Raw genomic sequence first — 15,276 nt, 5'->3', positions numbered from 1 at the left:
CGACGACACACGGAAACCAAATTAATTTTGTCTTTCAAATCTTTAAACAGTGAACTCAGAAAAGATCTGAATGGAGAATCAAACTTGCTTGATTTACCCACGAATAAACAGGATTCTCTGCCATATTTCGTGGTGTTCTGTGTGCATCTGCTGTGCGCTGCACCACTGAGACAAGCAGTGACTCAGGAGGACACAGCGTAACCCCCAGACGCTGGTCCCGCCTCCATTCCGTGGGCTCGTGTGAGGACTGTACCATGTTGTGTATGATGTCATGGTTACCAGGCAGACTTTGAGCCAGTGCTGCTGACCCTACACAAGTAACGGCGCCGCGTAGTTGACACACTTCACTTTCTGGCGGTCAAACCATCGGTACATCTGTCCCTGTTCGTGTCTTTTTTTCTGTGTCTTTGGATGAACCTTAGATGGGTTGCAGTACACCTGAGCTTGTAGGTGACAGAGAGACACCCTGGACCTATGGTTAACATTGCGGATCTTTATTATTATTTGATTCATAATCTCCTTATTATGTGTTCATGTCACACATGTCGTCATTTTGAGAGCTCATTTTTTAGTGAGAAACTACTGATCTTCGTTAGAACCTGTTCAAACGGTTCAATTTTCTCGGGCATGATAACTATTATCCTTGTTCTTTATATATTATGATTTCCCTTTTTTCAATGGTCGAAAGCAATTCCACTGAAATATAATTTAAAATTATTTATGAAACATAGTCAAAACCTTCTCTAATCCAAGATGAAGTCAAAAGTAATAGAAAGAGACAACATGCAACATACTGCAAACAAAAACTGTTACCCTCGCTCACTCATTCATTCACTTAGTCACATGCACACAGAACATTTTCCGGTGAAGCTTGAGCAGGTGTGTGCAGGGATGATACATTTTGCGGTGCTAGAAGGCCGAACCAGCATCTAGACTAAGCTTCGAAAATATAAAAAAGGCATTAATATTTTACTTTTGCTTTAAGTATACACTTCAGATTCCTCACACTATGTGTAATGGTTTTATAATATTCCCTCTTCGATCAAATATTCGGATCCAGCAGGTCTACTGCGGCCCCTCAGAACCTCAGAGGGGAGCCGGCACAGTGCCTGGGCCTTGAAGCCTAGACCGAAGGGGCAGAGCTACACCTTGTTTCGTCTTACGTTAGGATGCTACTCTAATGTTTCTTACCGTGGTCTCCTCCTGGTGGGCCTCACCCTGCTCCTCCTCCTCCTCCTCCTCCCCCTCCTCCACCTCCTCCCCCTCCCCCTCCTCATACACCACCCCTCTTCAATCCACCTCCTCCTCCTCCACCTCCTCCTCCAACCTGTGCCTGCCGCCAGCGCCGACGACTATGCTAAGACATCCATCGTCATCGTGTTACCATTGATTTTACTAGGCAGCTAGTCGACGCCGCGACACTGAGTGCCAGTCTGTGCGCGTGAGTGTCTGTGTCTGTGTGTGCCTGTGTGTGTGTGTGTGTGTGTGTGTGTGTGTGTGTGTGTGTGTGTGTGTGTGTGTGTGTGTGTGTGTGTGTGTGTGTGTGTGTGTGTGTGTGTGTGTGTGTGTGTGTGTGTGTGTGTGTGTGTGTGTGCTCCGAGTTTAGCTCACATGACCTAATAACGACTCACTTCCGTCCACTGCCAACTCACGGCTACTCCTGTCAGGGAGGTTTGAAGCTTTTGGAATATGGCTCCGCCCTTAAGGGGGCGGGGTTTAACACAAACAGCCAAAAACGATTTCCCATGTCAATCAGCAATCAACATAATCACGCGGATGTAATTACTTCATTGATTCGCATTGGCGTTCCTGTGAAGTCACTCATTCCAGACAGCCTCACGGGGCGAGTTATTTTGAGCGCCTGGTCTCTGGATAGTGGTTAACATCAGGGCCTACCATGTCCCTGAGCCCGGGCAGGAGGAGGCCAGGGGAGGAGGGGGGTGTTGGAGGGGGTGGAGGGAGAATAGGGTTGATGGTGGGGCTGCTACACACAGAAGACGTGTCGTACAAGGCTTGTGTGGATGTGGAGCTAGCTGTCTATTCTTCTTTTGAATTCTAATAACGGATCATAATCGACAATAAAAGATGATATTGTCCAAGAATAGAATTGTCTTCTCCATTTGGTCGACTGAGTGGAAAAACAAAGAAAAGTGCATTCGACCGCTTGAGGATTGGAACTGGCAGTGTCGAACAAACAGAGTCCTAGCTGTGACCTAATGTTCCCCGCGTCAGCACGTTGGGGCGTTCATTTAATGTCACCAGACATTCAGCATGAAGCAGGTGGCGTCTGGTACGGCGTCTGTACCTCGAACCCCGCTTCCCTCTCCCTTTTGATTCAGGCCTCTTTGAGCGCAGTGCTCAGACTGGCATCACTTCACTGCGCGTCTATTTCTGATGGCTGCTGCTGGTAAAATTAGCCAAAAAAAGCTCTTAATTAAAAAACACACATTTATGTTCCTCTTCCAGCAAGATCTTGGCTTCCGTTCGCTTCTAGTTGTCAATAGATGCCACATGGCGCCACTCGCGGTGACGTTATGAGGAAGGGTGGATTAGTGGTAGTTAGGGTTGGAGGGTGTGTACTGTGTGTGTTTGCAGTGACTAGAAAGGAGGACAGGATGCAGATGGGAGGGTTTTGACATGTAATGCGATTCATATTGCCACGCTACCTCTTATTGAGTCATCCTCCATGACTTGCGTGTTCGGCAGTGCGACCATCCTTTCTAGCCAAGAAAAGAAAGGAGGATAGGTACCCTAATCCTCAAACAATTTATCCTTCATCTGCCTCCTGTCCTGGCGACGACAACCGGTGGATGCTGTCCGATAACAATCGTTTAGATACTCACTCAATTTGGCAGCGTGTGTTTTTGTGTGTGTCTGTCTGTGTGTAAGTGCTTGTGTGTGTGTCTGTGTGTATGTGTTTCTGTCAGTTTGTGTGTATGTATTTGTGTGTCATTTTGTGTGTGTGTGAATCAGTTTTTGTGTGTGGGTGTGTGCGTGTGTGTCTTGGGTATGTATGTATGTATGTATGTGTGTGTGTTTGTGTTTGTGTGCGGTTGACTATAGCTTTCTCCCTTGTTTGTATAAAACTCAACGAAGTATACTCCCATATATGTGCAGGGTGCTATGCGATCACTGAAAGGAGCAGTGGGGCCTGTTGAACATGTCAGTGTTTCTGGTCTATTGCATATCATCCTCATTCTATAGGGTTCGGTGTATTATATAAACTCATCCCTGCTTACTCGATGACTTTACCTGATTGTTTTCCTCAGTGAGAACACACATTATCAAACCATCATTACCGTCTTTCCTGGCTTCACTAAACCTCCCTTACCAATATACATAATTACTATTTTATATGATATATATATGAATCCAAATCCCTTTGTTGTGCCAATTATGCTTAAGAGCAATGTTGTGTGTGCAAAAATCAAGTGTAAACAACAGCAATAAAGCTCTATGGTCTTAATGATAAGACGCTTGGTAAAGCTCTTTTCACTCTTATTGTGTCCACAAACTTTGTACTAACTATACTAATGCATGTTGATTCCAAAAGGCGAAAGTGCCATTACACTACTGTTTATATTTGTGGAGAGAGCACACTCATGCTAAATACTCTTCGACAGAATCGGTACAACAAAGTCATTTTGCCAAATCTTAGTTAGTTCAAGTGAAGCCAGGACAGAAAGTGACGTCGCTTGATCACCCAGACCGATTCTTGTCATAATGTTGTGTGCTGTTGGGGGAACATGTTGACACATAACCCTTCAGAACGTGGGTTGTTACGTTTATAAATGTTAGGTTAGCCTAGCTTTACATGTGACCTCCTGCGCAGCTGTCACTCACAATGTCAGCCACAATGCCTCCCACCTTACTGTGTTCCCCTTCAGTACCCACAATCCCCGGGGGATATCACGACGCTGACCATGATGATGCACACACACGCACACACACACACACACACACGCACACACGCACATACGCGCATACGTGCGTCACTTCTGTCAGTGACGTCTGCAAAGTCATACTCCGGTGACGTGATTTCACCATTGTTGCATAACAGTTATTAAACAGGGTCCAATTATTCCCCTCTGATAAGGGAAACAACCGATGAAGAGGATGTAAGCAATTTTATTAATAAACAAATTGTATCCAAGGTTTAGGGCCCAGGGCTGTGCTGTGTTTCTGTGTGTGTTCTCTTACTATTTCCTCATTTCGAAGATCATTTTATCCAAAGCAACCTTCACTGATTCATTATACATGCATGAAGACGACAGCAGTTTAGCATTCTACCTGGTGCTGCATGTACCTTGATGATTCTATGCGTGTGTGTGCTTAGCGTGGGGTGTTCTGCATCGTTCTGCGTGTGCCCTGCATGGCTCTATGTGTCATACTGATGGGCCGGCTCCCTTGGCTCAGCATTAGTCATTCAGAGCATGCGAGCCAAGCCATTTCACACTCCGCTTGGATCCTTTGATTGAGGTTGTGTTACATGGTTACAAGCCAGGTAGTCATAACAGAAACGCACGCACACACACGCTCACACGCACACGCACACGCACACGCACACACACACACACACACACACAAAGCATGCGCACACGCACACACATTCGGTGTCCTTTCTTTGCGTTAACTTAAATAGAATATATTTTTGTTCAAAGTTGTCTTACTCTAAAGTATGTTTATTGTACCTCATGGCCTTTTCATTCACGGCCGTGTTGAACTAAAAAAAAATATTTAGTTGCCGTTGCTATGATTAATTGATTGTTGTTGATATTGAATCACACCCCTCCCTTCCGGCACACACAGACGGACACACCCGCACATTATTTATTTGTACGCAGAGGGAAATGTCTCCCCACATACAAATACATTTTCTCTCGCAAAGACATTCATTAGCAAGCATTCCAATGTTTGCTCAAGTCTAGAAAGAAAGCACAAAAAAAAGCAGGAAAGAATTAACAAAACTACTGAACATGTGGCGTCGGTTAAATTGACTTGGCAGGAGGAACATTGGATGAGTATTTTGTCTTCAGCAGCCATTTTTTGTAAAACAACAACAACAAAAACAACCAAAAATAAAATGTCTGTCATGGCAGATGCTCAGCTTCTGGAATCACTTCAGTGAGAATGATTCACAACCTTTATCCTTCCTGGATGACTAATGGACATGCAATTACTTTATCTCCGAGACAGAAAGACAAACTGGCAGAAAGCGAGACAGCCGACTTTGAAGTGTGTGAATACAAAATCTGGTTTTTACAAAAGGTGAGAGGTTGGAATATAATTACTACACTCTGTCACACTTCACTATTTCCCCCGTCTGAAACTGAATCATAGTCTACACAGATGAAACAACGAAAGCGCTGGACTTTTTCCATTCACTGTCTAACTTTCCTCAACAACTTATACTTAGAAATGATAAATCGTCCAACCGTTAGACCGAAGGATCACAAGGTTCACACAGAAGTCCAGTGGGGCCGGAGACACCGACAGGTCCGCGAGCAGCTGAGGTGAACGACAACCACTGGGGAAGGGGCCCATGGTGTCTGGGTCAGAGAGAGGACTCTCCGCTCACGGTTTTAAACTAATGATGAGCCATGGGGATGGAGACCTGCCTTCCAGCTTATCTTTCCAGCCTAGACTCACAGTTTCTTCCTTCAATTTGCGGCGCATTCCATCCCCCTTAGTCGGCATGGCTATAGGTGCATCGCAACGCAGGGCAGACAGGCAGGCAGACAAGACAAATGGACTGGCAGACTGACGGACAGACAGACAGACAGCAGGACACACTCGGGTACGAGCAGCAGTCTCATGTGTGCTGCAATCCATGCCCCCCCGCCGCCTCCTCTTAGCTCGGGGGAGCCTTGGACGGCTGGAGGGGGGAAGGGCGGCGGTTGGTGGGGGGGGGGGGGGTGGGGACAGTGGGAGGTATCTCACACCCAACCCCCCATCCTCTTCCTGTCTCCACTGCTCTCGCTCCCTTTTTCTCTCCATCGCTCCATCTCTCTCTCTCTCTCTCTCTCTCTCTGTCTCTCTGTCTCTCTCTCTCTCTCTCTCTCTCTCTCTCTGTCTCTCTGTCTCTCTCTCTCTCTCTCTCTCTCTCTCTCTCCCTCTCTCTCTCTCTGTCTCTCTCTCTCTGTCTCTCTCTCTCTCTCTCTCTGTCTCTCTCTCTCTCTCTCTCTGTCTCTCTCTCTCTCTCTCTCTCTCTCTCTCTCTCTCTCTCTCTCTCTCTCTCTCTCTCTCTCTCCCTTTCTCTCTCTCTCTCTGTCTCTCTCTCTCTCTCTCTCTCTCTCTCTCTCTCTCTCTCTCTCTCTCTCTCTCTCTTCCTCTCCCTCTCTCTGTGTTTCTCGCTCCACGACGCACGCACACACGCCCTCCTACGTGTGTGCCGTCGCCATGGCAACACGTGCCGTTGTGCGCCGCGCGCAGCTCGGGGGGGCCTTATCATTCGCGGGAGGTGATGATGATGATGATGATGATGATGTGGTGGTAGAAGGACACGGTGCGCACACAGTGGCAACATGGTCAACTGGTGGATTGGTGGAGCGCCCCCTACTCTCGGCCGTTTGGGTGTAGTTGTCCTGATTGGGTTTGGAGGTTATGCCTCCATGTGTTTTTGCTTTTGTGTTGTCTCTTCTTTATTTGACGGTTGCCATCGTCAGTGTACTGATCATGTCTTTGCCTATGGGCGTCTTCACACATCTTTGATCTCCAGTTTCGACCCTCTATTAATTACCGATTGGCAAGGTCAAGTTTGTCGTAGAGTCATCGCTTTCCCCTGGTAAAAACTTAGTTTAAATTTAGAAAAAGCATGAAAGCCATGGCAGTGGGTTACCGGCACGGCCGCAAGCGGTTATGAAGAAGGGCCACTGTTAATTGTTTGGTCATATCTCATGAAGCAAAGGTCAGTGTGCTGTTCATCCTTGACAGTACACATATTCTCGTTGTCCTCTTTTTCCCCATGAGGTGCTGCCTTCTAGTGGCCAGAGACGCCCACAACAGCAGGGTTCTTTCCTCTTTTCAACGGCAGGATTATTATCCGAACTGGTGAAGTGATAAAACTAGAACAGATGGCTATGCGCACTGTAATCACAGTTTGACGGAGAGTTTTAAAGTATATAATGTTGAGTATTATGTTTTATTAGAATACCGGTAGTATTAATAATTATTTCTAACCTCTCTTTATTTCTGCCTGCATGACCTGTTCATTTGGAAATGGTAGCAATAGATGGTGTTTACTTTGGCAGTGTATGTTAATACGGCTACAGCAGTCTCTCTCTCTCTCTCTCTCTCTCTCTCTCTCTCTCTCTCTCTCTCTCTCTCTCTCTCTCTCTCTCTCTCTCTCTCTCTCTCTCTCTCTCTCTCTCTCTCTCTCTCTCTCGTTCTCTCTCCATGGTGATGAACCGGCAGCAGGCCCAGCAGGGGGTTCGATCTCTGTGTCTGGGGCCCTGGAGTGATGGGCGATCGAGGGCTGAGCAACCTGTGTTACCATGGAGACATTTGTTCATTAGGGGCGTTTTGCTTGCACTGTGTGCACACGTGACACGTCACACATTTACATTCAGCATTGCACACACAAGGCTTTATATAGCTGGTATGCAAAGCCAAGGACACCTTTTCTATGACGGTATGGAGGAACAGGGCTGCATGAGTGGGTAGGATCAGTCTGTTTGCAGAGCTGTTCACCCATCTGTCCTCCATGACGGAACACAGTTCAGGAACATTGAACTTTGGCGTTGATGTTGATGCAGATCATCCACTGGTTCGATTTGTGCCACATGTTTTTATGGATTTGGATCATTTACATTATTTACAAAAAAATGATAAGGCTGTTGAAAGTAAGTTCATATAAGGGTTTACCTTATAAACCCTTTTGTTCAAGGGTTTTTCGTATTAGCCCTTACAAGGGGAAACTATCTTTACTCACCACCGTAACAATCAAAGTCTGTTATGAAACCCCCTGCAGATCTGTACCTTATCCTTATAGTGTTATATAAAGATCTTGTTTTACAAAGAAACCTTCTCCAGTCGCCTCAATTAAATTCATGTGATTCCATAGAACTCTCATAAAAGAGCGTTGACATCACTGAAGGTCAGACATGAGCAGCGGAGCACCTATAGACCGGAGCACTTTATCCCATTATGCAGTCTGATCTGGAGCCTATTAGATCTGTGTGATGGAGTTAGGCTTGCTTAAAAAAGCGCTGGTTGATATCGGATAATTTAAATCATCTGGCTCGCATCCGTAATACTATACCACGCACGATCGATATACAGGAATATTGAGCACTCGAACAAATAAATCTTCTGTTTCTGTGTTATGTTTCTGACCTTGGCCGTACAAACGCCAGATAAGAACCGCACATATAGACTGGCCCTGCTGTGAGGTTAGAGGGATGGATTACTCGGAGTCAAGGCCTGCGGTACAATCAATCGTCACTATTTTGTTAGTAATATATATCCTGGATGTATAAATTAATGCGTTGGTTGCTTTTGTATTGATTTATTAGTTGATTTCTTCTTAAAAAAAAAGTATGCGTTTGTAAGCATTGTATGCGTCAGTGCTTCAGACTGCCTGCCGCCTTTCACGGTGCATTTCCGCCATCTAGCGGCCAAACATGTAAACAATCAATTCATCAACATTACCTCCGCAAACCCTGAGATTTGCGAACCATTTGCGCTTTTATTATTGTAATTATAAAAAAAAAAAAAGATTTGGTGTTCATTAGGCCTACATAAACACCGTGCACACGTATACTATTCCTCTGTTTATCATTAGCAGACCACCGACCAAACATGGAAATATAATTAATATCTGCTGTGTGGACAAACAAAGACGCTTGTTTGCTCAAGAGCCAGGCGAGCAAACGTGTGGTTCGTAAAATAACAAATCCTACAAGTTTAGACTGAAAAATCTTGTTATCTAAAAGCCAGAATGAATGCACGTTGTCCTTCCAGTAAGTCGATATTTATTTTTTCAGTGGAAAATAGAAAGGACTGCATAATCCGTTTACCCGATGCATTATCGTCTCATTTTACATGATTTCTGTAACATGAGCGCCAAGTCTTCTCCGTCCCACAAGACACAAAGCACAATCTCCGCCCATGCGATTTCCACCACTTTTGTCCATCACTTTTCTCCAGTATTGCCCACTGAACGCAGCAGTGTCCTCCCCAATAGCATATGGTTAGGATCCACAGCCCACTGGATGAATGTTTAATGAGCGTTTGAGAAGTCATAATGGAACATCGCTAATGTCCTTTAATGATCTTCCTGTGTGGCCCCTCCTCGGAGCTTCCTCCACTACGCCCAGGACCGTTTCTTCTCTCTTTTTTTGACAAATGTTTTGAACTTTCTCGCGTCTCACGACTATTCGCTTTTACTTCAACGTCCCGGGACTAGTGTGTGCGCACCCAGATCGGGCTCTGCTTCGGAATGATCATGAGCTTCCCCCTCCGAAAGTCCGTATCAGGTAGGCAGCAGTCGATTTGCTCTATCACATTGTTACATTGTTTATACTGATTAGGTAATCTATGTATTTAAAAGAAAAAAACGCAATATTTTCGTCTGATTGTAGGTACTGTAGCTCTGTGCATGCAGAGTTTATTTCTTCATGGCAACTCATGGCGGGACAGAGCCTTTCGTTCATCTTGACTTTGAGTTGTCTTTGAGCTCTCCATGGTGCTGAATTCCCGATCGCCCCAGCAGGATTCCTGCTGAGGCGATCAATAACTTTGAGGCGACGCTGTTCTGAAATGTGTCTTTTAAAGTGTTTCTGGTTCAGAACAATTTCTCAGATGATGACATGAATTAATTGAAAGGAAATGCACTTTTTTGTTTACGTAGACCTATGAGAACAGGAATTACCCAATAGTAAACCTACTTTATTGTGCGTTAGGATATTTCAACCCTACTCAAAGCCATTCGTATGACAATTGTATTCAGGGAATATCCAGGCTTGAATCATTTGTCGAACGCGTGTAATTTGAAAGATCATTAAAAATGGTTCTGAACAAGCAGTTCCATCCCAGACCTATAGATGGCAGTAGAGGGGCGCTGTGCCCGAGCAGCGGGAGGCAGGACCAGAGAAGGGTGTGATGGGACTGCTTTCTACATCGGCCACAACGTGCCATTCGTCAGCACCTTACCTCAGTGGAGGTACTGCTGGCGTGTAGAAACCAAACCGTTTCCGCGGGACCATCAGGGCAGTTATAGCATATGTATATTTATATGTTTGTGTATTTATGTTATAGTAGGCTATATGTATGGGCATGCTATTTGTTTAACATATGTCAAGACACGACGACCAAGTAGGACCAAACTTGGTCTCCTTTATGGACACCCCAGACGAATATTAATAACTTTAAAAAACCTTGAGTAAATTAAAGTCTCCGTGTAAAGGTGCAGTGGGCTAACAGGCACACACCAAGGTAAACAAACCATAAAACATTTGAAAATGAAAAAGACCAAGGTCATAAACATAGACAGGGTTGGGGGTCTGAGTTTAGGTTTGTGTGCGTTCAAAGCAACATAACCCATATAGCACAAATCTTGGAATCCACCCATAACAACTTCAGAAAAATATTGATAAGTAGACATGTTTTGATGTTTTTAATACAGAGATATTGGTTTCACAAAACAAGAGCTTTGGCCACATCGACCTAACCGTTTTATACCGACACTCTTAATTTCCCTTTCGTTTGTTTCTTGGTCGCAATCTTCCTTCATCCATCCTCTCTCCCACTCTCCCTCTCCTCTCTCACTACCTCACATTCTTTATTCTGAGATGTGGCTCACGGTGGATGTTTCAAACTTTGTTTGAGTTCACAGCACAGATAACAGGCATCTACACAACACAGCAAATAGGTTTCAATCTCTCGTGCTGTCGGCTTCCCTCCAACACAACTCGTCCCTCCTCCAACCTCCCTCCTCGCGCTGCAACTTGTTCTGGGTGGGAAGCGGTGCAGCTGAATCTGCGCTTTCCTCCTGCCGGCGCGCGACTCCCGCCTCTGAAGCGACGCGCCTCACACCGCGCGTGGCTTTGCTTCAGTAGAAAAAAAAAAAAGAAAGCGGGAGAAAAAAAGAAGAGCGGCATTCTCCGCAGTGATTCTCTCGTCCGATCTGCCGCCTGCCTTTAAAAGCCTTTCAGCAGCGGGTAGAGCAGGGCTTTCTTTCTTGAGAGCAGGCTGAAAGCATCGCGTATTTACGTTGGCGAACAGGTGTGTTTGGATGGACTTTTTACTGCGACGTTTACGATAACCTGCAAGTCTGACTTTTCGTGGGTTCACGTCAAGAAAGGATCACGTTAAAAAAAAGGTTTCCGGAGGATAACAACTGAAAACTTGCTCCTCAGCAATGTTGCTACCAACATAAGGGAGCCGGAGGGACAACTCCGTGGAGCACTTGAGTGGAACATTTGTGCCTTTTATTTTTTATTGCGAATATCCTACTTCTCTCTCCCCCCTCCCCCTACGAAGAACCACAATCCTAGTAGCGAAAATCTATCAAAAACAACCCAACATGAAATCGATGGAAGGCGCATGCATGACTTCAAAGCAACATACCGACGTGTAGAGCTAACTGCTTTCGTCTGTTCCGTTTATTATTTATTATTTCTTGTTGTGTTTTTTCAACCACTGGACATTTGGGTTTTTCCTCGAATACGAGTTTCGTCATTCAGGCGAGTTTTTCTTTTCATTTGAACATTAGTCTGGCACTTGTGTCCAGACCACCGCCAAACTGGCCATGGCTGCAGCAATTGCCAGCTCCCTCATCCGGCAGAAAAGGCAGGCGAGGGAGCGGGAGAAAACCAATGCCTGCCGCTGTGTTAGCAGTCCGAATAAGGCCAAGGGAGTTTCTGAGAAGCCCAGTCGCTTGAGCGTCTTTTCCCGCGTCAAACTCTTTGGCTCCAAGAAGAGGAGGCGGCGGAGGCCAGGTCTGTTCTGCGGTAGACGACGTTATGTCATATTGTGTATGTTTTCACTAAGTCTATGAACTAATTTTTTGATTGAATCAAACCACTAGAGGTTTGATTATTCTTGCCTTTTTTTTAAGTGTTGAAAGAAAAATAAGATACTACAGAGGGAAATTATATAGGTAGACCCATAGACCGGAAATATAATCGTTATGAGGCATATTACTCGTTATTCGCTCCAAATGACCATGACATAATATATCACAACACAGATGGCAAGCCTTTAGAAAATCATAATCATTGCCTGGGCGCATTGGGATATAGAGTGATATCATTCATTGAATTGCACCGTAGAAGATTTGCAAAAAACATACAAATGGAAGCATTTAACCCATTTCTCAGGAACTTTCAAGGAACAAAAGTGGATCAGTGGACACTGCCAAAGTTTATCTGAGGCATGTTTCACTGGCCATACAATACCACAAAATATATTTTAGCTTCAATTTGATTTACCAGTTTCAAATTGTGGCATTTCAAAAGACACCATTTCGTCCCTGAGAGCAGGAGTTACTTTTACTTCCAAGCGGAAAATAAATCATGAATAAATGAGTAGGGTGGCTTTTATTTTCTGGGTAAGTGCCTTAGGACCAGTCAGGCATCTTTCTCTGGGGTCTGCACAGCACAGGATGAGAGAAGCTCCTGGCTATTTGGACAACCCACTTTTATTCAAAGCATCTTACTATCTTCAAATACTGTGAGTGCATTCAGTCTTAGCATGGGTGGACTGTGTGGTAATCATACTCATAAAGTGTAGCACTTGTAATGTGTTCCTTAACCAGTGGAGCTAGACTGGACATAATGTTTTTCTCATTAATATCAATAATGTGATGTGTAAACAGAACATCAAAGTCCATGGTAACCGTGCAGCGGGGAATTGCTAAAAAAATAAATATATTTATCATATACTTCATTAACTTAGCTGATTGTAACTAAAAATTGAAAAAGGTCCCCTGGCAGTGAAGATCGGGACTGTGAGAACGGGTCTACTCTTTAGTTATTACCATCCAGTTGCCATGTTTTCCCGGCTTTGTTGTGGGAGGCAGGGGTACATCTGGGGCTATTTCTAAGGTCTCCATGTATAGAATGCTGCTGATTCACCCTGTGACTCCTCTACACTCTCCTCCTCACTCCCCCTTTACCTCCCCAACCCTGTGGCTCCTATACACAAACTCCTGCCTCCCCCCTTTTCCTCCCAAACCCTGAGGCTCGTACACACACTCCTCTCTCCCCCTTTACGTCAAACCTTTGGCTTCTACACAGATCCTAACTCCCCCATTACTGTCCCAACCCCATGGAGGAAGCCACCAGGGAATAGGAGTGTCTCCGTGTGTGTGTGTGTGTGTGTGTGTGTGTGTGTGTGTGTGTGTGTGTGTGTGTGTGTGTGTGTGTGTGTGTGTGTGTGTGTGTGTGTGTGTGTGTGTGTGTGTGTGTGTGTGTGTGTGTGAATGTGTTTGTGTATGTGAGTGAAAAAAAGAGAGTCCGTGTTGCTGTGTCTGTTTGTGGTGAGAGAGGGATAGTGTGTGTTTTGTGAGTTTGTGCATGTTCCTGTGGATGTGTGTTTCTGTGGGTGTGTGTGTGCGCACGCGCACGACTGTGTGTGTCTTGCATAACACAACGTGTAACGCCACACTTCACACTCCAGCAGGAAAAGTGGTTGAGTGTGGTGGTGAGAAGGTGCCATCTAATCAAATATTCTGCGTGTGTGTGCACTAAGTCCATGTGCATACTATAGGCACATGCTTGCGTGTCTCCACACACACACACACACACACACCATCCACTCACACATTATAAAAGACCCCACCCATCCTTCCCTTTGTTCTTCTATTTTTTAAATCCACAGTGAGCGTTTTTGCACGTCTCAGCGTTAAACGGTGCGACCACAGTGAGTTTTTTTAAATCGTTACATGCTTTTTAATAAAATGCAAACGTTACATCTCTGAAAGGTTTGCGGGCGTCTGCATGGGATGTATACTATCTCGGGGGGGGGGGGAGGACCCAAAAGGAAAATGTCTGTTCAGGCGAGCGTCGAGGCGAGCTGTGCGTTCACGAGGTAACCTGAGTGTGGATTCAGCAGCCCTCAGCTCGGCATCGCTGACAGTGACGTGTCACGTGACCAGGGAGTGGCGCTCGCTCCAGCAGCAAGTGTGTTCCAGACGTCTTGGGGGCTGTTTTCCTTCTGCGACAAGCTGACGCAGCCTCAACTGCGTGTTTGTTTCATTAGACGCTTATTACTTTTTCCTATACGCTTGTTGTTTAATGATCATTTCGTGCCAGCGTTTGTCCTTGCGACACCCACAGAGTTGCGTGGATTCCTTGACGAATGAAAACACATTCTCTCCTCTAATATGTGTGTTTTTTTGAACTGCTGCCTCTGCCTCCTAATTAAAAGTAGCAGCATTTATTCTGTAGTAGGGATGTAACGATGTAACAGTGTAACAGTAAACCCTGATAAAAATGTTGTCAATAACAATTACCGTTTTCACTTCAAATAAAATTATTATCTCGGTGGATCACCGTGCCCGCGGTGTGGAAACCGTGTGCTTAAATCCTTCCCAGCACCTCATCCAAGTCTCCTGAAGTTTCTCCTGAAGTCACTGTGTAGTCTGCAACATAATGTTTTTAAGTTTCTTGAAGTTGAAATCATGGTGGAAGGAGGAGACGACAGCGCTCAAGACATCCATCGGCCTTCTAATAGGATGTGCATTCCTGGCAAAAATTATATTCAATATTTGCTGAGAAGTATTCGAATAATATTCAAAAATCGGTCAATCAAGAACCCCCCACGCACGCACACACGCACCTCGGATACACGCACACACAATGACACAGGGAGAGGCTTTTATGATTTGTATGAAATCATTCTGTTAATTTCAACAACTGCGCCATAAACATTCAACATCAAAATTATTTCAACGTGGGCTTAGGCAGATAGGCCTACATGTGCCGAAAACAGATGGCTATTTATTTATTTAAACACAGCCTGCATGACGGTGAACTAGACACGTCAAAAAAATAACTTCACACGGTGTGTCTTTTTACAATTTATTTGTTACCATTACCAGCATTCATAGTGTTGATCAGCAGAGAAATAGTCCGCCAAAGACGTTGTCGTCGCTTAGCAACCGAGGACGCTGGGGTTGATAAGTTACCCGACTACTTGCGGAGTGATACGATAGAAAAAAAAATCAACTTTCCTTGACAGCGGCCATTAGAATATGCTTGCAATGGTGAATTATCAAACAATTATTCACCACCAGAAGTTGTGAAGGCCCATACATTCAACAGCAATGAGAAG

General features: G+C 45.0%; 1 protein-coding gene across 6 annotated transcripts in view; it reads left to right on the top strand.

Annotated features, from left to right (window-relative positions):
* The window catches only part of fgf13a (fibroblast growth factor 13a), an 87,501-nt gene that overhangs the window by 49,349 nt on the left and 22,876 nt on the right, over window positions 1-15,276 (top strand). The window contains exon 1 of one of the 6 annotated variants that reach the window (XM_056600802.1): window positions 11,750-11,939. The exons of the other annotated variants lie outside the window; for them this stretch is intronic. Within the exon in view, the coding sequence (XP_056456777.1) occupies window positions 11,750-11,939 (190 nt within the window). Of the gene's footprint in view, window positions 1-11,749; window positions 11,940-15,276 lie in introns of those variants that run through there. 6 annotated transcript variants of the gene reach the window in all.

The sequence above is a fragment of the Gadus chalcogrammus genome, chromosome 10 (genome assembly GCF_026213295.1).
Source record: "Gadus chalcogrammus isolate NIFS_2021 chromosome 10, NIFS_Gcha_1.0, whole genome shotgun sequence".
Taxonomy (NCBI): domain Eukaryota; kingdom Metazoa; phylum Chordata; class Actinopteri; order Gadiformes; family Gadidae; genus Gadus; species Gadus chalcogrammus.
The sequence above is the reverse complement of the archived record's forward strand: the minus strand, read 5'-3'. Positions and strand labels throughout refer to the sequence as shown.